This window comes from Olea europaea, chromosome 17 (genome assembly GCF_002742605.1).
Source record: "Olea europaea var. sylvestris chromosome 17, O_europaea_v1, whole genome shotgun sequence".
Lineage (NCBI taxonomy): Eukaryota > Viridiplantae > Streptophyta > Magnoliopsida > Lamiales > Oleaceae > Olea > Olea europaea.
This window is the reverse complement of record NC_036253.1, coordinates 4,369,775-4,397,421: the sequence shown is the minus strand read 5'-3', so window position 1 is coordinate 4,397,421 and position 27,647 is coordinate 4,369,775. Positions and strand designations below refer to the sequence as shown.

Genomic DNA, 27,647 nt, shown 5'->3' with positions numbered 1-27,647 from the left:
TCAACAACAAATTCCCCTTTTTCTTAAAATTAGCTTATTATTAGCCTTACTAATTTTAACATCAACAATGTACTATTACAACCTGTCTGGGAGCCATTTTTATCAAATTTTAATCCAAGATACAGTTATTATACAATAAATTTCATTAGACAGCCTAGGGATGGCAACGGTTCGGTTCGGGGTCGGTTCGTCCAAAACCATCACCGAACCATCAATTTTTTGGTCATACCATAACCGCACCATAACCACGAAAGTCGGTTCGGTTCGATTTCGGTTCGTATCTCGGTTCGGCTCGGTTCGGGTCGTTAATAACCACGAAAATAAATTATTTTTAATTGGTCCATCCGTCGAAGTAAAATGAAAACAAAAACATGATACTAAGTTAATGTAACGAACAACAATACATCCCAAATGAAAATGCAAAAAAATCCCAATTCTCAAACGCAAAATCCAAATTTAACAAACAATATTCAATAACTCAAAAAGCTTCAACTTCAATTCATATTCAATCTTCATTCTTCTCCACAACTCTTACTGGCATCCGTCAAAACTCAAAGTCGATTCCTATATAGTATATAAGAAATGTAAGTAGAGTAATAAATCAATAATCCATAATGTTTTTAACTAAATATTTAAACAAAAAAATGTACCTCTTCGTCAACATCCTCGTCATCAAACTTTGCACAAGCTCCGGAATATGATGAAGGACCAGAATTTTCTACACACAAAAGAGGAAAAAATTAGCAATAAAAGAAAGTGCATAAATAACAAACATAAAACAATACATCCTACCATGAATATCAGACCAAAGCCAATCTCGAGCACACATTAAAGCTTCTAAAGTCTTCGGGTGAAGCCTATTTCTATGTGGGCTCACAAATCTACCACTTGTACTAAATGCTGACTCGGATGCAACAGTAGATACTGGAATGGCTAATAAATCTCTTGCAACCTTCTGTAAAGTCGGATATTTTATTGAATTTGCTTTCCACCATGTCAATAGATCAAAACCGTCCACCCTAGGCAATACTGGCTCATTTAGAAAAATATCGAACTCTGTTTTTACATGATCAGTAGTAACAGAAAGGCTAACAAATGTATCAAAACCAGCCATGCGAGAATGTTTTCCACTAGTAGTAGACGACTCTGATTGTGAAGATGATGGAAACAAAGATGTATTTTCTGTCGAACGATATGGTCTCTTGTACTCTTTGAGCAACTTATGACCAAATGCTCTAACCTTTTCAACCTCTTCCTGAGCTTCATCTCCAAAAATCAAAGGAAAATAGTATTCAACTAGTTTCATCTTGTATCTAGGATCCAATATAGTTGCAACAGCTAGAATTTCATGCATGCCACTCCAATATTTATCAAACTTTTCCTTCATGCTTGACGCCATCCATTTGACTTCATCGCAAGATGATGTGCTCCAATCACGGATTGCCAACTTTATGTCACAAATATTGGGAAAGTACAAATTGGCAGTAGGATATTTTGTTCCTGAAAATAATTCAGTCGCTTCATAAAATATCTCCAACTTATCACAAATCTCTGTAGCCAATTCCCAATCACTCTCACTCGGCACACTTCTGTAATGAGGCTCTCTTTGCCTTAGTCGAGGAAAAAGTTCTTTGTAAAGCAAAGCAGTATGAATCATTAGATACGTAGAGTTCCATCGAGTCTTGCAATCTAATAATAACTTTTTTCCACAAGGGATTTTCATTTGTCGTGCAACTGCCTCAAAAGTTTCAACTTTTTTTTGGTGTTGCTGACCAATATGAAACACTATCGCGAATTCTCTCAACACTCGGGCTAATGACATCCAAACCATCCTTTACTATCAGGTTCAATATGTGTGCACAACACCGCAAGTGGAAAAATTCACCATTCAACAATAAAGAACCAAGAGAAAGCTTATCTAACATAATGTTAATCATAGCGTCATTCGTGGTGCAATTATCAACAGTCAATGTGGACAATTTCTGATCAATATTCCAATCAAATAGACAATCCATTAACACAGTAGACAGTGACTCAGCAGTGTGGGGACAAGGGACATATATAAATCTGTATGGATATGAAAAAAAGTTCGTAAGATAACTTAAAATTTCAGAAAATACGATAGTAGCTTAAAGTCTATTTTATAAAACTATTGTACCTCAAAATTCGGCTCTGAAGCCTCCAAGAATCATCTATGTAATGTGCAGTGATAGCCATAAATCCCTTCTTTTGATTGGATGTCCACATATCAGTGGTGACTGCTATTCTACTATTGGTCCTCTCTAACAAGCCCATTACTTTTGTTCTCTCATAATCATAAATTTTCAAGATATCAGCCTTGATGGTATTACGAGAAACAACTTTAAATAATGGTTGAATTGTATTACAAAACTTTCTAAACCCAGTATGCTCAACCATTGAAAGAGGATATTCGTGTAGGATGATCATATTTGCAAGTTCCGTCCTACCTTTCTCTTGATCAAAATCAAATGCTCCCATTGCAATCCTACCACTAGGTTCTTTAAATTGATTCAAAAACATTTGTTTGACATCCTTCTGACCTCGAAGAGGACATCTATTTAAATGAGCATGTAAATGACTTGTCCCATTTTTCGACTCACCCCCTAACTGTTTGTTGCATTGTCTGCAAATTGCTTTGGACACATTATTAATTCTCTGTAGCTTAAAATGCTGCCACACTGAAGAGGTCAATTTTCTTTTTCTATTTTCCTCAGTCATCTCCTCATCATCACCTAAATCTATATGAATAGGATTTGCATTTACCTCACTTGGACTTTGTGAAGTAACTGGTGTACTTGTTGATGTATCTCCAACTTGAATTGAAGCAGAAGCACTTCCAATTGAAGCGGGGGGAGTAGGAACGGAAGATTCTGACCCCTGGCAAGACATCTAATTTCAAAAAAAAAAAAAATCAACAAACTCAAAAACTTAGGCATTCATCAATTTCATTAGGTGAAAAATTTACAAAAGTGGAATGCTAAACGATAGAGAAATAACTTATATATCAATATAAATCAGAAGGCTCAATAATTATATTAAAACTATATGTGAGGAGGCTATTTTATTTTAGTTCAAAAACAACTTTTTGTCCTCTAGACTTTCAACTTATATTTAAAGCAGTAAATAGAATTCGGATAAAAAAAATAAACAATAGATAATGACTAACACAAGATAATGACAAAAACATAATAATAAATTGAAGACCACGAGAATTTTGAAATATGCTTGTACATTTCTGGACAAGAAATTCACTAGATTTTTTAAATCAAGCAAGTGAAATTGAAACAAAGTCATAAATTTCATAAAGATCATAAGAAAGCTCCTCCTTTGTTACTAAGAAAACATCAAAAGACAAATCCTCAAATGACTATACATTGGATTCTGATAAAGTGTGCTCGAGCAAGCAAGATCCTGTGGGAATTCTGAGACCTAATTGGCTTGAGGGAGCTAATTATCTTGGGCAGCAGTACAAGGATGGGTTCCTTTGCAATGTATGGGAGAAGGCTGAGATTGTTTGGTACTATGAAGATGTGATTACCAAAACACCTGTTTACTGGTATTTCCACACGGGGACAATTGCACATTTTATGACATTCGAGGTTGGGAGAGTACTCGAGGATCCAAACTGGCAAGCCCCTGTCTATTGCTTTGAAGAGTCTAATGAGCAAAACAAACCAGCACTTGAAATAATAGCTACATGGAATTTGATGAGACAACTCCAGAGCATTCTTGCTTCTCTGAAAGTTTACTTATAAGTTTCTTTTAGAATAAATACATTTTTATAGCTTAAAAAATAAGTAATTACTTCTGTCTAAGGGTCCCTTCCCTTCTCTTCTTGCCACCTATGTCTATTCAAGGAATTACTATATGAAATAAATTGAAGTGGTGATAACATGATTTTTGTAAAAGAGATTTCCGTTTTTAAGAACAATAAAAAAAAAAAAATGACTAGCCACTGAAAGTACTTAAATTAAAAAATATGAATTGATTCCATTCACTACCCATAATGAAATTAATTACCTTTAGAATACATACGAGCATCCACTAGCGTATCCAAAACCATCAAATCCATAACACAAAAATTCGAATCGAGCACAGGAATATAAGGTTATAAAGGTTGAGATGATATGACAGGCATATACAAAAGAAAGACTTTCTTTGCAAAACCCATTTTCCCTAATGTCCCATAATACTAATGCAATGAATTAAATCCATACTTCAACATGGGCGTGCACTTTAGTTCCTTCAAATATAGAAAAACTCAAATACAGCGAAAGCAGAAGAAGATGATTCGGTATTTCATTTACCTCAAATAGTGGTCGGACTGTCGGAGGCAGGAGCAATGAAGCCGTGGCTGTGTGCGTTGAACCGGTGATGTCGTGAAGTTAAGTAGTTAACTGTCTGGACTCTGGAGGCAGTGAGGCGTCAGGCGTGGAGGCTGGAGCTGTGGTTGCCGGCTGCGTGAGTGTGGTCTGTGTTTGTCTGTTTGATTTCACTGATTTGTGAAGTAAGGGTTAAGGGTAAGGAGTAGGGACTGTAGGGTTACAATTACACTCTCATAAGTCATATAGGCCGAACCCGATTCTATAATTTCTTATGGGTTATGGTAACTGGGCTGTGGGGAGTTGGGCTGGACGACTGGTATAGTGAATGTATTAGGCTGGGCAGAATTTTATTTTGGGCTGGATAAAAATAGTGGAAATCCAATAATTATTATTAATTTTTTTTTTTTTTTTACGGGTAATCGGTTCGGTTTCGGGGCAAGGGTGTAAATACCATACCTGCCCCGCCCCATAGCGGTTCAGCAATATCAAATACCATACCCGCCCCATTGCACCATCGGTTCGGTTTTTTTCTCCCCATTCGGTTCGGTTAACCACGGTTTTCGGTTTTGACAGTTCGAATTGCCATCCCTAAGACAGCCCGACTTGAAATAACTGCATTTCTCCAATCTATATGTTTGATTTTATTTCAACAACCCTCTATAAAAACACCACTCCCACTTTACACCATAGTACAAAGGGCATTTTTGGTAATATATTTCTACAAGCCTTTCTGGATCCTTGTACTGTATAATGGCTACATTTTGGATTATAAAAATCTCTAAGGCCATGTTTGACGGCACTATATTTTTCATGGAAAATAGAATTCAAATTCCAACTTTAACTTTTGGCTGTTTGATAGTATATTTTTTTTGTGGAATTTGGTTTTCTTGGAAGCTGGAATTTTCTTGGTTTTGCTTCAACACGTTTTTTTTTTTAATTTTTTTTTAGCAATAGAAATTAATTCTATCCCTAATTGTAAAAAAATATTTTCCTTTAGTCGACAATTTCCATGTAAAACAAAATCAAACGAATACCAAAAGATAGATGGTTTTCTTTACTCTTTTTTTTTTGTCTTTTTTTTTCCAATGGAAACAAATTTTATTCCCAATACTAGTGAATTCTATCCCTTTAATTGAAAATTTTCATGTAAAATAAAATCAAACGAATAGCAAAAAATACTTTTATTTCAACATTTTTCACGTGGAAAATTATACCAATCAAACACAATAATTGAAAATTCCCAATAAAAAAATTTCTAAGCAATTCAATTCCCTGAAATTCGTTTTCTTTCCACATAAATTCTATCTTTGCAATCAAACGGATCCAAATGAGCTCCCAGATTGGCGCTTTGTTCATATAGATTTTAACATTAGTTAAAATTTGATGCATATGTGAAGATTTTTGATACGCACATTAAGCAATACCTAACATGTTGGATTTTTTTTTAAAAAAATTTTAATTCAAAGAAATATGGGGAAAAATCTACTTAATTAAACCTCGAGCCTATGAATCCCAGTGATTCAGTAATCTATTAGGATAAAAAGGAAGTCAAAAATAGTAACCACCATTCAGATACTTTGGGGTACATTCTATTGAAACTTTTAAAGTTTTTTTGAGATTTAAAAGTTTTAGAGATATTCAATGTAGACTTTCTAAAACTTTCTAAAAATATTGGTATATTCAATTGTAGTCAAGGTGTGTTCAATTAAAATTTTTTTTAGAAGTCTCAAGAAGTCATGAGAGTAAATTATTCTTTTAATTTTATTTTTTATTATTATATGGGGACGTGAAAGGGAACTGCGGAACCACCATATCGTATATGAAAATTTCATATTGTTTTCTAGATTCACGTAATTCTATGAAAGCCTTCAAAAATCTTTTTAATTCTACAGAAGTTTATAAAAAATTTAAAATGAAAATCATAAAAATCTACGAAAGACTTCGATTAGTTCCATATATATCGATAAAAAATTCACAAAATCCTCAAAAGTCATCACTTAAGAAAAGTTCATGAAATTTTTCAAAAATCTCACCTAAATAAACCCCTTCATCCCAATCCAAATGAGAACATAACTACTTTGACAGAATAATTTGACCAAAAGCTTGATTATATGTGGCAGTAAATAGTTGGATGAAAAGCTGATGTGCTTTAAACCATCCAATGATGGAATATCACGTGACATTATGTCAAACTTTATATTAATCTTGATTTTAGTGTAGCATAATTGTCCGAACAAAAAACTAAATATATAAGTTAAATCTAATTGATGTTAATTTAACAAAATTGTGCATTCGTGTGGCCTAAAGATGTCAAACTCGACGTATCATTTGAAACTTGCTTGACTTACTAGTAAAATCCAATAACTAATCAGCGAATTTTCCTGCAATTATTTGGCATGCCAATTTTGACCTTTAGTTTATACTGCTTTTAATGCGATATTTTGTAAAGTCGGACATATCCCCCGTATTTGGAGGTAGAAAATTATTTATGTATCAAAACTTTCCAGAATATTGCTTGTGTATGGACTTTACACAATACCGTACAGAGCATGGTGTACTGCTAGGAAATGCTACGAGTACATCAATTTTCACAGCATGGTCTAAAGCACACACAAATGCAATTGGTGGGTTCCGCAATTAAAATAACGACAGACCTCACCTTTGCGAGGAGACTGTGAAAAAAATTATAAAAGAAATGCTGTACAATCAACTTTTTCCGTACTACTAGTAGGGTTCAACTCTTCAAATCATAAATTTATATTTAAGTACAATTTAAGTATTTAATTAAAAAAATAAAAATGACAGTTCTATTTAGCTCTAACTAGACAGTAAATGTCTTTGACTCGTGGTCAAATCTTTAATAAAATATAAAATACGCAATATAAATTTAAACAAATAATTTTTTTTTTCCTTGAAGAGCTTATTTGATAATCATTCTTTCTCATTCTTTTCATGCTCATTTTTAACAATACATTTCATGTAAATGTAAAAAAAAAATTTTTATTTTTTTTTTTAACCACGCGTTTTTTCAAAATTTACGATTCAAAAATCCATTCTTTTCAAAAACAATTATGTCAAACGTGGCTAAGATTTTAAAATTACGGAATCTGGGTCCCAGTGGTGTTAAATAAAATTCTGTAGAGTAGGACCACAATTCCGCACGGTTCCTAAGAAGACTCGAAAACAATGTTCAACCACTTTTTCCAGCCTAAGATGAAGCAAAAGTTTTGACTATTCCACGTCCCAACAAGTACGAGGAAGCATAGAGGACTTGTAAAAAGGAGCGATGATTGTTATGATGTCTTAACCTCAATTTAGGTAGCATTAGATAATGCGTTAAATGAAATGTGAAATTGAATGATTTATTTAATTCTATCTATAATTTAATGTCACATTAACATTATTTAGACTGAAATTGTAATCTCAGTATGACTAAATAACATGAAATCAAGTTTTGGAATCATTATGATCAATTTGATTGCTTCCTCAATGTTAAGAATTCAACTTATACTAATTGATATCTTTATTTATATAACTAGGCACCTTCTTTTTCAATTAAAATATTAATTAAATTAAGTCAAAATCTACAATTAGTTTAATCACATTTCATATGATTCATAACTTTTTGATTACGTATTCCATCAACTTTTATAAAAACTATTAAGAATTTTTTTTTTTTAAATCTAAACCAGACAAGGATTCGACGTGTTTTTGTAGTTTTGGTAATATTACAACAACCTCATGTCTTATATTCTATTTGATTTGAATGTTTTAGTCATATTGAATTCTATTTTGTTTTCTACATATTCACATATGTAAGAATACCCCTATTAATTGAATTTTTGTACCAAACTATGGCCCCTGCTTGAGCCACATTCTTTCGAAAAAATATATTTTTAACCAGTGATTTGATATCGTTTCAACAACACATTCTTCAATACAATAATATTACACGCGAATTCAAAACTTTTTTCTATTTTTTATCCATATAGTTCCATCAATACAATATTCAAAAATACATTTTTATGAAAATAATGTGGCGGAAAAATCCATATGTACAGAGGTTTAAGTTTACAGAAGTTGCACATAACAGACTCATGTGTGTGGGCCCCACGGTATATAAAATATTCCAAAAATGTTGTGGGCCCCAGGAACTGTGAGATTTCTGTACCCATTCTGTATAAAAATTTTCTGTACATGTATAACAACCCTAATGTGGCTCAAACTATGGGTGTTTTTCACGGCTTTAATTGTGATTATTTTTAAGTCATACTAGCATTGACAAGTGATACATGTCATTGGGTAATTTCAACGTCATCTAGCATAAGTCAATTTGGTGGAATAAACTCCATATTTTCTAGACACGTGGCTTACTAAGCCCTCGTTTGGCCCCCATTCTCTCCTCATTCTTTTTCTCTCTTTTATTTTCAATCGTACACTTTCATAAAATAATATTACACGTAAATAAAAAAAATTTAATTTTTTTTAACCACAAATTTTTCATAAAAATACTATTCAAACTATTAAAATTTGGAAAGAATGGGGGCCAAACGGAGAGCTAAATTAGTTGCAATACGGATGAGAATTCATGCTACAGAAAATTGGGTAGATCCTGTTGGAAGAATTTCGTGAATAGTGACGCCGAAATAAGTATAATGATGGTGACAAAGCCGAGGCAAGAGTTGGACTCTTTGTCCTTAAGTCGAATTTGCCCCGCAACGGTGCCTACGGATTTCGGCAATCGACTCCCAAGATACAACGGCTACACTTGTGTTTGTAGCACTCCAAAACACAAGTACAACGAACCAAATGTAGGCTTATGTACTCCAAGGATGAAATGAAAGAAAATCAAAATAAATGAAATAATTTTGATTTTGGATAGAAGAGAGGATGAGAGATGTTTTTGCATATCAAATTGTGAGGAATAGGACACCCAAAGAGTCCTATTTATAGACCATGAAAGGGTGTAGACGAAATGGTTGAGGCCAAACCATGCACCCTTTCCAAACAATGCACCTTTATGAAAAGGTGTCTATTCACTAATGGTTGAGGCATTTTTCGTAATTTCTCATTCATCCGATATTGGTTTTCGAAATGCCAAATATACCCTTCAATACATGTAGAGAATGAAATGAAAGAAAATCAAAATAAATGAAATAATTTTGATTTTGGATAGAAGAGAGGATGAGAGATGTTTTTGTATATCAAATTGTGAGGAATAGGACACCCAAAGGGTCCTATTTATAGACCATGAAAGGGTGTAGACGAAATGGTTGATGCCAAACCATGCACCCTTTCCAAACAATGCACCTTTATGAAAAGAATGGTTGAGGCCAAACAGGTCGATCCCCGTTTGTGCGCCCCGAAGCGGCGAAGTGGCAAACAATTTTGCCTAAACGGATTGAGTTGAGCTTTTGAGTATTTGGCCGAAGTCGATACGAACTTTAATCGATTTTCAATTCTCGATTTATTTAACCAATATCCAACAGATCCTTGACCATCTACTCAATATCCTTGTAGATTGAAGTTTGATTTACCAAATTGAACTTCTTCTAAAGTGTTATAAAGCTCTCACGACACAGCTAAGATTGGATCAAATGTCGATTCATCCCTAAACATCGTTATATCCTAGAAGCAAAAATAATTGGATTGGGGATTATACTATGCCCACAAGCACTATATATGCAATCACATATAGCATATCCACATTAGTTTATCTAAGAAAAGTATCTTTATTACAAATCAATTTGTTGGATTAACTGCTCACAACTTCCTACGATTTTGTAAACGAGCGTGGAGATGTTCTTCGATTCATTATGACTCAAGTTCTCCATCTTCTAATAAGTCTCACTAACATCACATCATTCTTGTAATCGACTTTTTATTATTCATATTTTCTTATATTGGTAGACCTAGCTACATACAAACCGACAGTTGGAGATTTGTCACACAATTAACAAAAGACTATACATATGTATAAAGTTGTTGCTTAAAATTCATGGATTTGTTTATCTACTACCAACTGACCCACAATAGAAAATTTTGGAGCCACAGGTACTTATCTTGGCCATAAATATATCAAAATTGGTTAGCCAATTTCTATCATACAACAGAAACTTGACAAAAGACCTTCGTTTACACAAGTGCCTATTCTTTCAACTATAAAAGCACTTAATTGGTAAAATAATTCCAAGGTGTGGGGTCATTCACGATACAGTATGTTGGGTGCAATGTTGTAACAAACTCGTACAATCTTTTAATGTTACATTGATTCCTGATAATACCAAGAAAGTAGACAACAAGATTCATCGAGTCAAAAAATTTCTTTTGAGACCCAAAAGTTGGTCATATAGATCCATTTAGTTAATTTTATAAAAATACTACTTCTAATTAGAATAACTCCTTAGTGGACTTTCTCTAAAAGCTCAAGGGGAATCGTTACATGAACCATAATTGATCTTACTTAAGAGATTTGAAAGTATAGTCTATCGAGATAATACTAAAAGTAGAATCATGGAATAAGGAAAACTAAAAATGATAAATACTACTGCAATAATTTTAATACGTCACCCTTTCTTTTTCTGTCTCTTCTCTAAGTAGATATGGCGGATGAGGCTTTATAACAAAGGCCTGTTTGAGCCCATTATTTTGAAAAAATTATATCATTAAATAATGATTTGATATAATTTCAACTACACATTCTTTAATAAAATAATATTATACGTAAATCTAAAATTTTTCTTTATTTTTTAACTATATATTCTCCATCAATCTACTATTTCAAAATACGTTATTCAAAAATAATGTGGCTCAAACACAAAGACTTGTCAATCTCTTCAATTAATGTCTCCAAATATTTAGTGCCTTGCTGCCTTAGTAGTCAATTTTGATCTTATTGGCTTCTAATTTTCATGAGCCGATCATAATGGTGGTAGGTGAAGGTTGGGAAATGGCTTTATTGCATAGATCAGTGAGACCAGACACTTTGAAGAGACCCCTTCAAGGTTCAAGTTGGTTCTTGTAGGGTAAATCCCAGTCCTCGAGGTTCTAATTTTAATTGTGGTAACTGCATCGAATGTTGGAGATAATCGTACCGTGAAGCTACTTGTGCTAAGACTAAACCGTGAATGTGTTAATTGAGGTACAAGAGAACTAGCAATTACTATCTATTCTTGAAAGTAGGCGCGGCAGTCCGACCACTTAGACATGGTGGCAATCACTACTTCCATCATCACTACACATTCATAAGCTCCGCGTGCACTTTGAAGAATATAACAGCTACCAACTTTTATATAGTTCGTTGATCTTTTAAATTAACCAAAAATGATAGCAACCACCACTACTATCATTCAGCATTACCCAATTTTTATCACGTTACTTGACTTGAAGAAGATACAAAAATACTCTTGAAATTTTTTTAAAAAGAATGTTACTTCATATGTAAAATATTCACTTCCTAAATGATCAAATTATCTTTATTGAATATTTATTTGATCCTTAATATCCTTCCTTGCTCATGTTACATTGTTATCAACTTGTAGAAATTAACAGTAGAAGAGCATGCTTAATCTTTTGTCAGTAGTATAATCTACAAAAAAATAGTCTGACTTATAGAAGAGCATATATAAAAAATGTATTTGTAAAAGTCTCACTATGTTTGGTCCAATTTGGCATGGCTTTTGAAAAGTCAAAATAAGATTTTGAGATCGAAAAACAATTTTGGATTCGTTTGACTAATTTCATGGAACTGTTTCTTCTAGTCATAAGAGTTTTTAGAAAAATTTGGTCAATGTAGTTTTTTCTAAAATCACATTCAGAATAGGAAGTTCTTTTATAAATTAGTTTTTAAACAAAAATTAAAGTATATTAATCCCATAGCTTTTCGACATGAAACAAAAGCGATGTCAAACGAGTCCTTAGCGTTATTATTTGCCACAATTTTGTTTTGCTGGTTTCAGTTTTTAGTATAGTCGTGGGTTAGTGATTGATCCATTTACTTTGGGCCTCACGTTGGGCCTCAATTCTTTACTGGGAAAAGTAAGCTGAGCAGTACCTCAAGTTCATGGCTGAAAAATACTGCATTTCTAAATTTTATTAATAAATACTGTTAACTAGTTTTTATATTTGAAAAATAATACTACAAGATTTTAATTGAAAATTATCATCTCTCTACTCTTTCACAATTAACACCACATAATCTTATCAATTAGTAATTAAAAAAAAATCACCAGTTTGCATTGAATTCACTAATTCCATACACACGGCTGGCTGCACAATGCAGTTGCCAAATTCACATTCAAAATGATTCATTAAACAACTAAGGATTAGAGAATTAAAGATAACAAGGACTCAACAACACATAAAGCAGTTGCAAAACGATGCATTAAAAGTGACAATTAAGGTCAAGATTCAGGTCACAATTATTCAAAAAAATTCAAGATGCACCTATCAAATTTCGCAATAAAAGCAAAATATTGAAGGTCACAACTGAGGTAACATATGTGGAATTAATGCTCACAACTAAGGTCATATGCAAGGAGTTAAAATCAAAATTACTTAACAACTTAAAAAGTTTTTGACCCTTTTTCAGAACTTCATTTGTGATCTGAAGAAGACATTATAATGACAATTAAAATGGTGGTAGAATAATACCTTCTAATCTACCTGGTGGCCGATGGCGTTCCTGCTACTCCGGCAAGCGTGTATAACCTAAAAAGTGAGGACGGGACTTTCTCCCCCATTTTACCTCTGACGTTATGCGTCAAGAAAAGTAAGGATGGAATTCAGATAGCTAGAAAACGTCCAAAAACACCCCCTTACCCATGTCGTCTTTGGGGGTATTATAGGTGCTGGAAGCCGGGTGAGTGCCGGACGATCGTGGTGCCACGTGTCCCACGTCGGCTTCCTCACTAACCTAAGTTCTCCTGGGGGATCTCTTGTAGCGACCCAATTTTTTTTATTTACTTTATAAAAATCAAATAATTTTTTTTTTTTTTAAACTTGAGTCACTACCAAATGTTTCTTTAAAAAAATAAATGGGTTTATAATGATGTTATCCCTTGTCAATAACCTAAAGAAATCTTAACATGTGAAATAAAAATCATGTTATGATGAACTTTGAAGAAAATTATATATGGGGTTCCATTTTAGCAAGAAATATGCATAAATGTTATTAAGCAATTTTCCTTACTGTTGTTAAAATAATGGTAATAAGCATACTTTATTCTCTTTTCCTCCAGCAAGTGAAACATGGCTTTAACTCCCCTAATCTAACGTCATTATAGGGTCTTCATTAATTTGCCATGCATGGATATATCCATTAATCAATTTGAAAGGCAGCAGTAGCACCCTAATCATTAAAATTAATACAAATCAAGGTGACATTATCATAAGTGTTCACAGAAAATAACGGATGGCTAGCAAGATGAATTGGACTATTATTAGTGGCCAGTGAAAATGAGTAATTTCCCCACATTCTTGCTGATTCGAGATTTCGGACATGCATATGTTACGTTCTATCCATAATTAATTACATGTAAAAATTTGTTACGACTAATGAAAAATAGCAGTAAAGGGAAACCAAACAATTTAATTAAAAATGTAAGTTTAAACATGTCCATGTAAAAAAATAAACATGCACAGTAAATTTAACTGTAAATAAATTTCCATGACAACTAAATTAAAATAAATGAGGTTACGTGCTAGATTTTAGATCTTTGTTCCTTAGACGAGACACGACCACACCATCAAACCGCTGCACTCCAACACGACCCGTACTAACCTGTAAGGTATGGAAAAAGGGGTGAGTATGGGGAATACTCAGTAGGATACAAATATTCGTACAATCCCGAATAACATTTATCATTCATATATCAAAATAAATCGTACCGTCATATCATATCTTTAACCAGTAAGAGCTCAATCATATCATATCATTTGTACCGGATGGCCATATATGTCATATCATATCATTTCATATCATTAACGAAAATATTTATCAATATGAAATAACAAAAATTAAACGGGACAACCATTTGCATATCGTATCCTACCTTAACCTTCAAATGCGTTTCAGCCCAAAGAAAAATGTTGAGATATGAAGAATGCTCTACAAATGTTACTGCAAAGTCTTTCTTATTTGAGTGAAATAAAAATATAGAAGAAAATGATTAATAAATATAAGATGGGGAAGTTATTAATTGTTGAAGTGAAGAAACCGTATGAACGTGAGATAAATGAAGGAATGTGGAGAATCTTTCATTTTAGTTGGGTAGTGGGGAAAATGTAGTAGGCATGTGGAAGTTTCTTAGAGGTGGCTAATTTGAGCGGAGAGAAACTCAAAGGAAAAGTAACGTGTGAAAATATAAAATATCTCTCTCTCTCTCTCTCTCTCTCTCTCTCTCTCTCTCTCTCTCTCTATATATATATATATATATATATATAGAATTTTTTTTTTTTATTATTATTATTCAATTAGTACTACTACACGTGCCCCCCCTTAATTTATAGATTCATTAATTTAACTTAATTAAAACCATTTAGCACCATATCTTTTGACCTCGATAATTTGGGCTTCATTTAACCAAATCAAGTTTTTTTCGAGTCTAATATGTGTCACTAATTTCAATCTATCCAACGAGCCCAATATTCATATACTTATCGTTGCTCGGTCAAAATCTAATTATTTGACCCAAATAAAATAGAAATTTGCTATGTATAATCTTAGTCCCTAACTTTTCAAAATATTAAAATATAACATATAAAAATTTAATTCTATTTCACGAAAATTTGGGACTTTACATCTCTAACTTCTCGCTCGAAGGTTGTGCCAATAATAACCGCCATGGAGCTTTGTTAATTTACCTGAGATTTTTCACTAAGTGTTGGGGGGGCACATAAGTCACTTCTGGGGAGCAGATGGCCTACGTAAAGGTAGAGCACCCTCGGGGGGTCGATAGCTTCACATCGACGTGTAGTGATCCGCCTTGTTTGTCGTTGGGGTGGTTCTGTAAGCTAACTTATATCATTAGCCCCTTACCCCTTGTCGATGTTAATCGACAAGGTATAGTAATTCTCCTGTCCCGAGTCTTTTTTTATATATATATATTCGCCTAAATAAGTCGAGCAGTATAATTTAAAGCAGAAGGCTTATTTCACTGCACATTTGGCGCCCATCGAATGGCTCCTAACTTGGAGGGAATTTTCCCCCAAAAGAATTCAAATTTTATTGCTTAAAAAAAGGAGGTAGTCCTCGCATGTGAATCATTTTCTCCTCCTCCCAACATCTTAGTCACCCATCTCTTCCAAGGTAACTTTCTTCTTCATTTTTTGCAAAATCATGTACAAGACTATCATTTTTTCTTCTTCTTTCGACGAAAGTAGTGGTGGGGGCCGGTCGATACCGAAAAAGATCCGGTTGGCTAGTCGGTCGATCGGTCTAGTGGAGCTGGTCGATTAACTGGCGTGCGGACTCGTCGATCAATCAGCCCTTCACCTCCCGCTCGTAAGGCTGGTCGCCTTCGGCCTCTCCCCTCTTCCGATAGGTTTCCTTGTGAGTTTGATCGCAGATCCCCTTCAGCTGATTCTCAGACGTTTATTTCGAATTCCTCCAAGAGACATATTGGCTCCACCAAGTCCCCAAACCAAAACTTAGAAATTGGGCGAGATCCGGTTGGTGAGATCGTACCCCTTGAAATTCCAAAAAATTATATTCTCTACAACTCTCCACATAAGTTGGAAAAATGCTTTGCTAGGTATGATAGGGTCGATAATTACGTCTATACAGCCCCAGGTCCCACAGAAAGATTTCCCAGATCTGATTCACGTGAGGTAGCCGTATATAAGGACATTATGGATGGGGGTTTTCGATTTCCCATTCATCCATTCTTGGTGTTGATTTTCAATGAATTCCACCTTACCCCTAGTCAAATTAACCCCAATGCATGGAGAAAGGTATTATATTTCTTGTATGTTTGCCTTAAGAGGAGAATTCCACTTTTTATGGACATTTTTAGGTGTGTCTTCGAGATGCCCAAACTTGCTCAGTGCAATGCGTTTGTCTTTTTTACTACTAGGATCCCTTTTATCTTTCCCAAATTTAGGAATTTGAACAGTGGGTAGAAATCCAGGTTCTTCTTCACCTGACCTCCCAAAGGTCAATTCCCCTTCAATACCAACTGGGGGCATCCCCAATTCCGCTTTTTCAATAGCCAAGTAGAAATTACTTCTCTTTTAAAAACTCAAATCCAGGAGTTGGTCGATGTACCCCCCTCGCACTTGACGTACGATCAGTTCTGACCATGAAGAACATGTTAATAGTGGGGATGAGTTGTCCTACTGGTAGGTAGATTCGTTGATTTTTGCGATTTTTTGCTTGCACATATTTTTTGCTTGTTGTTTTTCTAGGCTAATGAGTTTTGGCTTATGTATGTAAATCTGGATTTTGACCTTGACGAGGTGTTAAAGACCCTACCGGGTGGCTTCGATGACCTTTGCTCCCATTGACGGTAAACTCTTGAGCCTCCCTTCCTTGTTTTATGTTTTCACATTCTTTTGTTTTACGAGCCTGACGAGCATGTACAGGGTTGGAATTTGACCTGAAGGGGACTATGGACTCTATGCCTGAACAAGGGCATAGAAGTGATATTGAGCCATCCCCTGCTCCCTTAAAGACGAAAAAGACAGCTAACCAAGGGGGAAGGTCTCAGGTAGCAAAAGAGACTCCCCAACCCTCAGACGAGCCTACTGAGGTTGTTCATGTACCTAGGCCGGGCTCTTCCAATCACACACGGGGGGAGCGCGAGGATTCACTTCCTAATTTCGGGTTTTCTCCCACCCGAGGCTATCATGAGATGGGGGTGCTTAAGTCCTTGGTGACACCCACTCGGGACAGGGTGATTGCAGGATATAGCGCAGACGACATCGAGAGGGCTGCGGCGGTTTATCTCCGGAGGGTATGTTTATAATTCCATATCTCTTTTACGCTGAGTTTTATTTTTTGAGCATGGTTTTTCTACTTGACTCTCACATTGTCTCCTCATTCTTAGGTGGTCGCCCTTCAGATCGAGCTTGCTGAATTGAGTTGTCGCCAGACCTTAAAGTTGAAGACTCTTGTAGAAGAAAAGAAGAAAGAGACTCATCACTACAAGAAAAAGATATATTCCTTGAAGAAATCTGTAGAGGCGTTGGAGGCTCAAGCCCGCGAGCAGGAGACAGAGAATGACAATTTGTGGTCTGTGTTGGCTCGTGCTCCAGAGGAGGCATTCGAGAGGTATAAGGCCTCTGCTGAGTATACTAGGGACTTAGAGGCATCTGTGGAGTAGTACAAGTCATCGTTTGATTATGCGAGGGCCTTGCATTCGTACAGAGGGAAGGCGATGGCGGCATCCATCAAACTAACCAAGGAGTGAATATCGACCGAGTACCCTTCTATTGACCCCTCAGGTTTTGATAAGTTCCTTGCGCAGCGTAAGGGGAAGGAGAGCGGGGCGCAGCCATCTAGGTCACTTGGTCATTCGTCGCAGGGCGGCAGCGGTGGCGCTTCCCCGTCTAGTTGAAGCATGGCTTAGTAGTAGCATCTTTTGTTAGTTTTCCCCTTTTTTGTGTTGCCTTTTATTTCTATGTGTAGCATCATTCCCTATTTGTCCGAAGTGTGGGCAAGAGTATATCACATGTTTTTTTTTTTGTATGAATGTTATGTTATCAGCGGTTATTAATGTTGAAACTTATTTTTTTTAGTGTCATTTCCCATGTTCAGTTGTGTGATAGCATGGGTGAATGTCTTTAGTCCCGCGTGCACTAGGCTTGATTATAATGGTCGATGGCCTTAGCCAACGTTCTGACCATTTAAGGCTTTCCGCCTAGTCACATGGACTAAGTTGGCTTTTGGGAGAGGAGTGTATTGGTTAAGGGCCTTAGCTAGTTTTTTTTTGCTTTTCAAGGCTCTCTGCCTAGCCGCGTGAGCTACGTCGATCGTATGTCTTAACGAGATGAGCATAGAGGTGGTCTGACGGTTAAGGGCCTTAACCAATTTTTTTGACTTTTCAAGACTCTTCGTCTAGCCGTATGGGCTATGTCGATCGTCAGGAAGTGGTCGGCAATTAAGGGCTTTAGCCAATTTTTTGGCTTTTCAAAGCTCTCTGCCTAGCCGGTTGGACTATGTCGACCGTTAGGAGGTGGTTTGGCGATTAAGAGCCTGATTACGCCCAAAGTATAACGTGGTGATTGTAGTACAGTTTTGGGGTTTCGTATCCACAGGGAGATGGAAATTTTCTTAAAAAATAAAACAAACTAGGGTTTTCGTAATTTTATGTGGGAATGATTTGTCACTTGGGATAAAAATTAATTATCAATATGCGACATAAGTGAAGCGTCGAAATTCCCCCAATAGATTGGATCAATCGACATCAATAATTCATGTATTTTTCCTCAATTAGAGATTTTCTTCCCAACTCTCTAATCGGAAGATTTAACAATAAAGTCCAATTTAATTCCAATTATATTGCTAGAATCTAAATTTTCTATAACACATTTGCACATTTTTTTTATTGGAAGAAGATCAAAGATCAACCATATACATCAAGCATAAGGCAGTAATCAATTCGCCAATAAAATAATATTAAGATTAAAATTCAACAATTATTTCAATCATTCGATAGAAGGAACATGGCTAGATCTATGAAGGATTTGATAAAAGTTAAAATAATCTCACAATAAATAATTCAAATTGTAATTCAACAAGTATTTCAAATATTCGATAGAGAAAGCATGACTGAATCTATGGAAATTCTAATAATTGTTAAACTAATATAAAAAACATATTCAAGATATGGAAATTTGATTCTAAAATTGTTTAATAATGAAAAACTCAATTACATGAATTAAAGATGTCGAAATCACCAAAACCGATTGAGATCCTTCGTTGCTTCACCAAGTTCCTTAGTTTTCCATGGAATTTCTTGAGCACCAAGATGAAAGAAATAGGTCTGGGGGCGTCTCCCTTCGTTTTGGGTGGTTTTAGGCATTTATATCCTGTGAAAATTAGGTTACCATAATAGATTCAATCGTATAAGGAAACTGAGATTCGGCCGCCCAAAAAACACTATGCGACCGCATGGTTATTGTCATTGCGGTCGCATGGTTATGCACTTTCAGCCTCTTCAATTCTCGGTATAGGTGCGTGCGACCGCATGGTTATTGTCATTGCGGTCGCATGGTTATGCACTTTCAGCCTCTTCAATTCTCGGTATAGGTGCGTGCGACCGCATGGTTCCGCTAGACGGCTTTCAGTGTTTTAATCATAACTTTCTTTTCCAATGTCCAATTGAGGTGATTCAAGTTGCATTGGATAGCTAACTCAAAGGGCCACAATTTTTATTCAGAAGTCATCTCCCAATTCGATCATCTTCCATATCAAAAATGGGTCCCAACATTAGACTAAAAATTGGTGTGTTAGTTTTCGATTGGAAATTGATGTATTGATCAAACTTTGACGTTATTTCATCTCTTTGACTTCTTTCCTCATCCACTTGACCTCTAACACTTTCGAATATTCATCATAATCTTAGACACAAGTTTGGATCATTTGCACTTCAGTCCCCGAACTTTCGTTCTCTTCTACTTTGGTCATTTTTCACTTGTTTCTTCCAAATTTCATCATTTTCACCAAAATGCAACCTAAACCAAAATATAAGAGTAATGATTGCATTTTTGCATAATATAATCACATGAATGCAATAGTTAAGAGGGGAAAATATAGTATTTTACACTCTTATCACACTCCCCAACTTGCTTATTGCTAGTCCCTAGCAATTTAATGCAAATTAAAGCAAATGAGTGATTGGTCCATGTTACAAGTGAAATTGTTAAGTTCTAATTCAACAGTAGTTCATTCTCTTTTCAAACTCAACACCACCAGAAATTAACATTGTTATGATCATCAAGATATCAAAAATATTTGCTAAATGTGTAAGTGTATGTCAAGCTATAGCCATCTTATCGCCAACCCTAACACATGCAACATCGAAGCGTATCTCTAGCTAAAGGTCCAACCCCATAACTCACGGATATTAAAGTGTTTAGTGCGGGATTTCTCTCTATGGAGCTGGGAAAGATGCACACTCAGAACATGGAGGCTTTAATAATTAGCAACAAGCAGACATTGATCGCATGATAGGCATACTTTCAAATGAGAATTCATCAACTTCTTACCACAAACCAACTTGAGATTAAAACAGTCAATGCAAAGGGTGTGAAAGGGATTAAGCTGGGTTATATGAAAAGTAGGGTGAAAAGAATTTAGGGACTTCCAAGTATCTAGTTAGGCATCTCAACAAGTAATTCAACATAACAATCCTTTACATCAACGCATTCCTTAACCTTTCAACTCCCAACAACAATCCACTCTTTTTTTTTTCTTTTTTTTTTCAATTTTTTTCTTTCTTTTTTTTTTCTTTTCTCGCTTTTTTTTTTTGCATCACCCGAGCACTTATCATCTCTTATCACTTTCCTCGTTACTTTTCTTCTCAAATGGACGTTTAACACCTACTATACACTTGGAAGCATAAAGGTGGAAAAATGACTATTTATAGACTTTAATCCAGTGTAAGGAGGTATGGATAACTTAGGCACATGAAAAGAAATGGTTATGTATGTGTATTGGCTCAAAGTGGCTACTAGGGGATTATAGTTATGGAAAAGAACTAGTCTGAAGGCTCAAATTCAATCCTAAATTGACTGTTATCATTTCTCAAGTACAAACCACCGTCTTACCACATACCGTGTAATGTCATTCTCAGAAGAAGTTTCCAATTCACACAATCAATGAACACTCATTACATTTTTAATATGTAATAACTCTCAATCCTCACCAATTCTCTTTAAAGAAGGCTCTAGCAGGAAATTCCTCTAACTACATGTGTTAAACCACTATCTTACCACAAGGCTTGTGTGAACAAAATTAAATATAGCAAGTGTCCTGATATCCAGATTCTCATAAACACAACCAACTCCTAGTGGCATATTTTGTCACTCAAGCACATAGGCATAGACATGCAACAACTCAGAAGTTCAAGCAAAAATGTAAACTTTTTCACAATTCCATGATCACACAATTTATCATGCAATGAAATTCACAAACAAAATGTATCCTCCCCCCAACTAAAAGTTACATTGTCCTCAATGCATAAACATGTCTCCAAAAATAAAGAAGGGAAAAGGTATAACCTGAGTACTGCAGTGAATTAACTTAAGTTCAAAGGATGAGAAGTCTGAAAGAACTCAATAGATGGATAATGCAAGGAGTAAAAAATAAACAAAAAAAAAATGAATGCAAATCATACTAAAAAGAAAAATCTAAAACTAATATACAGAAAAATAAAGTGAAGGATGAACCTGAGTGAAGCTAATGGTGGTAAACAGGGTCTGCAAGGGGAATTTTTTCCACTGCAGGCACCGATTGCCCAAAAGCTATTTTGAGACGCTGTCCATTCACTTTGAACACTCTACCATCATTAGGATTCTCAATTTCTACCGCTCCATTTTCAAAGACTCGTAATACCACAAAAGGGCCAGTCCACCTAGAACGAAGTTTTCCAGGATGCTTGTAGAGTCTAGAATCATACAGGTATACTTTTTGATTTGGTTCAAAAGTTTTTCTCAAAATATTTTTATCATGAAAAGCTTTCATTTTTTTCCTTGTAGATTCTAGAACTCTCATAGGCCTCATTTCTCAACTCCTCTAACTCAGCCAATTGAAATTTCCTAAGCTTACCTCCCTCCTCTAGGTCGAAATTAAAATGTTTAATAGTCCAATATGCTCGTTGTTCAAGCTCCACAGGTAAATGGCAAGGCTTTCCAAAAATAAGTCTATATGGTGACATGCTTAGGGAAGTCTTAAAAGCAGTACGGTAAGCCCAAAGTGCATCACTTAATCTTAAAGACCAATCTTTACGATTAGGATTCACCGTTTTTTCCAAAATTTGTTTAATTTCCCTATTAGCCAATTCTACCTATCCACTAGTTGGGGGTGGTAAGCAGTAGAGATTTTATGAATAACTCTATATTTTTTCATTAGTGCTTCGAATGAACGGTTGCAAAAGTGTGTGCTTCTATCACTAATAATGACACGTGGTGTACCAAACCTAGACAAGACATTTTCTTTGAGGAATTTAATAACCGTTTTATTGTCATTAGCTCTACAAGCGACCGCCTCTACCCATTTAGACACATAATCCACCGCCACAATAATGTATAGATAACCAAAAGAAGGTGGAAAGGGGCCCATAAAGTCAATCCCCCAACAATCAAACACTTTTATCACTAAAATGGGGTTTAAAGGCATCATATTACGTCGAGACACGACACCTAATTTTTGACATCTTTCACAGGTTCTACAATAGGTATTAGTGTCTTTGAACAAGGTAGGCCAATAAAAACCACATTGTAGAATTTTTGCAGCAGTCTTTTTTATAGAGAAGTGGCCCCCACATGCTTGAGTATGACAGAAACTAAGTATGCTAGGTATTTCTTCATTGGGGACACAACATCTTAAGATTTGGTCAGGGCAGTACTTAAACAAACATGGGTCATCCCAATAAAAATTACGTACCTGAACCAAAAACTTCCTCTTATCCTTTGTACTCCACTCCTTTGGGATTTCACCTGCAGCCAAGTAGTTCACAATGTAAGCAAACCATGGTAAAGAAGAGACAGAAAATAAATTTTCATCTGGGAATTCATCTCTTATTGGCAAGGTGTTTGTAGTGTCTTCAAAGGTTAGCCTTGATAAGTGGTCTGCTACGACATTCTCCACTCCTTTCTTGTCCTTGATGGTGATGTCAAATCCTGCAAAAGCAATATCCACCGTATTAATCGCGCCTCAGTATCCTTCTTTGCAAGAAGGTACTTAAGGGCTGCATGATCTGTGAAAATTGTAATGGGAGAACCTAATAAATAGGATCTAAACTTGTCGAGTGCAAAGACCACAGCTAGTAGCTCTTTTTTAGTTTTGGAATAGTTCATCTGGGCACTGTTAAGAATTCTACTAGCGTAGTAAATGACAAAAGGCTTACCCTCTCTTCGTTGTCCCAGTACAACACCTACCGCATAATCACTAGCATCACACATAATTTCAAACGGTAGGGACCAATCATGTGGTTGCATGATCGGTGCAGAAGTGAGCTTGTTAATCAGTATTTTAAATGCCTCTTGGCATTCTGGGGTCCATTCAAAATTGGATTCTTTACTTAGAAGGTTAAACAAGGGTCTGGATATGGATGAAAAGTTCTGTATAAACCTCCTATAAAAACCTGCGTGACCTAGAAATGATCTTATGTCTTTGACGATTTCAGGTGTAGGCAATTTGGAGATCAGTTCAATTTTTGATTTATCGACCTCTATTCCTTTAGAAGAAATTACATGTCCTAAGACAATTCCTAAAGGTACCATAAAATGACATTTCTCCCAATTCAAAACTAATCCTTTTTCCACACACCGGGTCAAGACTCTCTTCAAGTTAAATAGGCATGCATCAGACGAGACTCCAAACACTGTCAAGTCATCCATGAAAACTTCCATGTACTCCTCTATCATGTCAGTAAATATGCTTATCATGCATCTTTGGAATGTGGCAGGGGCGTTACGAAGTCCAAATGGCATCCTACGAAATGCATAAGTACCAAATGGGCAAGTAAATGTGGTCTTCTCTTGGTCTTTTAAGGCTATTTCAATTTGATAATAACAAGAGTAGCCATCCAGAAAACAGTAAAAAAGATGGCCAGCCACACGCTCCAGGATTTGGTCTAAAAAGGGGAGGGGAAAGTGGTCCTTATGGGTGGCAGCATTCAACTTCCTGTAATCAATGCACATGCGCCATCCAGTCACTATTTTTGTTGGGACCATTTTACCTACTTCATTTTTTTACCACTGTGACACCAGACTTTTTAGGGACTACCTGTGTAGGACTAACCCATTTAATATCTACAATAGGATAAATGATACCTGCATCTAACAGTTTCAGCACTTCATTTTTCACAACTTCTTTCATTGTCAAGTTTAGCCTACGTTGTAGGTCTCTTTTAGAGGTGGCTCCTTCTTCTAAATAAATCCTATGTGAGCAAATTAGAGGACTAATACCCTTAATGTCAGCTATGGTCCAACCTAATGCAGATTTATGTTCATTCAGAACGTTTAAAAGTTGCTCACATTGTAATGCATCCAATTCTGAAGAAATAATTACAGGAAAAGTATCACCTGGTCCAAGGAATTCATGTTTCAATCCTGGGGGTAGCGGTTTCAAATCTGGTTTGGGGCTCTCAATGCTTGATGGTTGCTGGCCGCCCGTCCTTTCTGGCAATTCTTCAAATTTGGGTTGCCATGGTGATGTCCCATAGTCCTAAAATTTTGCAAAAATAGCACAAATGTTGGCATATTCTTCATCATTAACACTTGCTGGAATTGCAGAATTCAAAAGAAAAGGACTTAAGGGGTTAGAATTTGTAGTCTCAAGTGCCTCCTCCTGAGTGAGTACCTCAATCATATGTGTATGGTGGCACTCATCACTTTCCATTGGTTGCTTAGCAATGTGGAAAATGTTGACTTCTAGAGTCATATTCCCAAAAGACAATTTCATTAGGCCATTCCTGCAATTTATAAGGGCGTTAGCTGTGGCGAGGAAAGGTCTACCAAGAATAATAGGAATTTTATAATCAACATTAACATTAGCCTTCACATCCAAGACTAAGAAATCAACGGGGTAGTAGAATTTATCAATTTGAACCAACACATCTTCAACTACTCCCCTAGGTCTTATAGTGGTTCTATCAGCTAGTTTTAGAACCACAAAAGTGGGTTTAATTTCACCAAGACCTAATAGTAAGTATATGGAATGGGGCATGAGATTAACACTGGCTCCCAGATCAAGGAGAGCTTGTGCAAACTCATGGTTCCCGATGACACAGGAAACAGTTGGACAGCCAGGGTCCTTATATTTCGGTGGGATCCTTTGTTCAATCACAGCACTCACTTGCTCGATCAAGAAGGCAGTCTTCTTGACAATGTGTTTCCTCTTCATAGTGCACAAGTCCTTAAGGACTTTCGTATATGTAGGAACTTGTGAAATTACATGCAAGAGTGGAAGATTGATTTTTACTTGCCTAAGGTGTTCTAGGATCTCACTGTTTTGATTGACTGATTTTGGGCTAAGTTTAAGGGCTTGTGGAAAAGGTATCCTCGATGGATTTCCTGCTGCCTCATCATTAGGGCTACTTTCTTCAGACTCACTAGATTCCTTTTCATTTTCCCTAGGTTTTGAAATTGGTTCTATAACCTTCCCAGATCGAGTGGTGATGGCATTTGCTTCCTTAAGGTTACTCTCTCCTGAACCTGAGGTTTGAGCCATATGCTGTCCCTTAGGATTAGGTTAAGCTTGTGCTGGAAATTTTCCACGTTCCCCCACAGTTAAGGCATTGGTCAATTTAGTCACATGATTTTTTATCTCCTTATTTTCCTCCACTACCTGGTTAATTATAGTCTCAAACTTCTGATTGGTCTTGCCTTGTGCCTCTATGAATGCATGTAGGGTATCTTCTAAAGAGTTCCTAGAGGGTGTGGGTTGATATGATGGTGCACTGTAAGTTCTATTTGATTGGGTAGTTTGTTGGTTTTCAGATTTCCAGCTGAGATTGGGATGATTGCGCCACCCTGGGTTATAGGATTCGGAGAAAGGAGAATAGGGCTTCCTATATGTGCCTAAGGCATTACAATGTTCCTCATAAACCCCTCTCATCTCAATTAAAGTGGTGCACTCTTGGGCTAGGTGATCTACTCCACCGCACACAAAACAAGGTCCCAAAGATTCAACACGCGAAACAGTTTGTGTAGGTTTAGAGCCTTTAGCACGCAAGGTCTCAAATTCCTTAGTAAGGGCTTCCACTTTGGCCTTAAGACTATCTTCTTCCCTAAGTTGATAGATACCTGTACTAGTGGGATTTCCTGGAGGTCGTGACCTATTGGTACTATCAGTAGGGCTAGGTCCTGTCCAAGTATGAGCTTTCTTAGCAAGATCGTCTAGATACTCTATGGCCTCATCCGGATCCTTTTGCAGGAAATCACCGTTACACATCATCTCTACGAATTGACGTTCTCTAGATGTTAATCCCTCATAAAAGTAACTAACTATACGCCAGCTCTCATAACCATGGTGAGGACAAAGGGCTTGTAGATCTTTAAATCTCTCCCAGGCCTGATATAGGGTCTCACTATCCTTTTGGGTAAAAGATGAGATATGCTTCTTAAGGGTGCTAGTCTTATGGTGGGGAAAGTATTTATTAAAAAATGCTTGCGTCATTTCAGCCCATGTACCAATTGAACGTGGTCTCAATGAATATAGCCAAGTTTTTGCTCTTTCTTTAAGTGAAAACGGGAAAAATTTTAACCTGGCTGCATCCGTTGTACCATGTTGATTGTGGAAGGTTGCAACTACCTCCTCAAATTCCCTAATATGCGCGTATGGGTTTTCACTGTCAAGTCCATGAAAAGTGGGAAGAAGTTGAATCATTCCCGATTTTAGTTCGATATGTGGCATATTGGGCGGAAACATTATGCATGATGGTGTGGATGTACGTGTGGGGTGCAAATAATCATGCAAAGTCCTATAAGGCGCATTGCCGTGTTCACTATCAGACATAGTGTTATGTGTTGAGGTGTTCGTGGCAATTGATACAGTAGCAAAATAAGGGTTATATTGAGATTCAAACACTGGATAAGGTGCTCCAATAGAACTCCCTTGATTGGCTCGATCCCTGCTCATCAAACACACACAAAAAGAAAAACAAAGAAAATGTGAAAACAAAATAAAAATAACACTAAAAAAAATAAAATTAAATCAAATAAAAATGAAGGAAAAGGAACGATGTCACCCTTTTTCGGTCGATCCCTTGATTACTTGTACCGTCTCCCCGACAACGGCGCCAAAATCTGATTACGCCCAAAGTATAACGCGGTGATTGTAGTACAGCTTTGGGTGTCGTATCCACAGGGAGATGAAAATTTTCTCAAAAAATCAAACAAACTAGGGTTTTCGTAATTTTATGTGGGAATGATTTGTCACTTGGAATAAAAATTAATTATCAATATGCGACATAAGTGAAGCGTCGGAATTCCCCCAATAGATTGGATCAATCGACATCAATAATTCATGTATTTTTCCTCAATTAGAGATTTTCTTCCCAACTCTCTAATCGGAAGATTTAACAATAAAATCCAATTTAATTCCAATTATATTGCTAGAATCTAGATTTTCTA

General features: G+C 36.0%; 1 protein-coding gene and 1 pseudogene across 1 annotated transcript; both read right to left on the bottom strand.

Annotated features, from left to right (window-relative positions):
* Positions 1-309: 309 nt before the first annotated feature.
* LOC111365540 (zinc finger BED domain-containing protein DAYSLEEPER-like) lies at positions 310-2,910 on the bottom strand. Its single transcript, XM_022986096.1, has 5 exons — positions 2,159-2,910; positions 1,886-2,067; positions 793-1,812; positions 651-718; positions 310-564 (listed from the first exon to the last, which is right to left on the bottom strand). Exons 1-5 carry the CDS (start codon positions 2,908-2,910, stop codon positions 532-534), a joined length of 2,055 nt encoding a protein of 684 aa, XP_022841864.1. The 3' UTR covers positions 310-531.
* Positions 2,911-21,747: 18,837 nt separating this feature from the next.
* Positions 21,748-27,647, bottom strand: part of LOC111365539 — a 9,058-nt pseudogene continuing 3,158 nt past the window's right edge.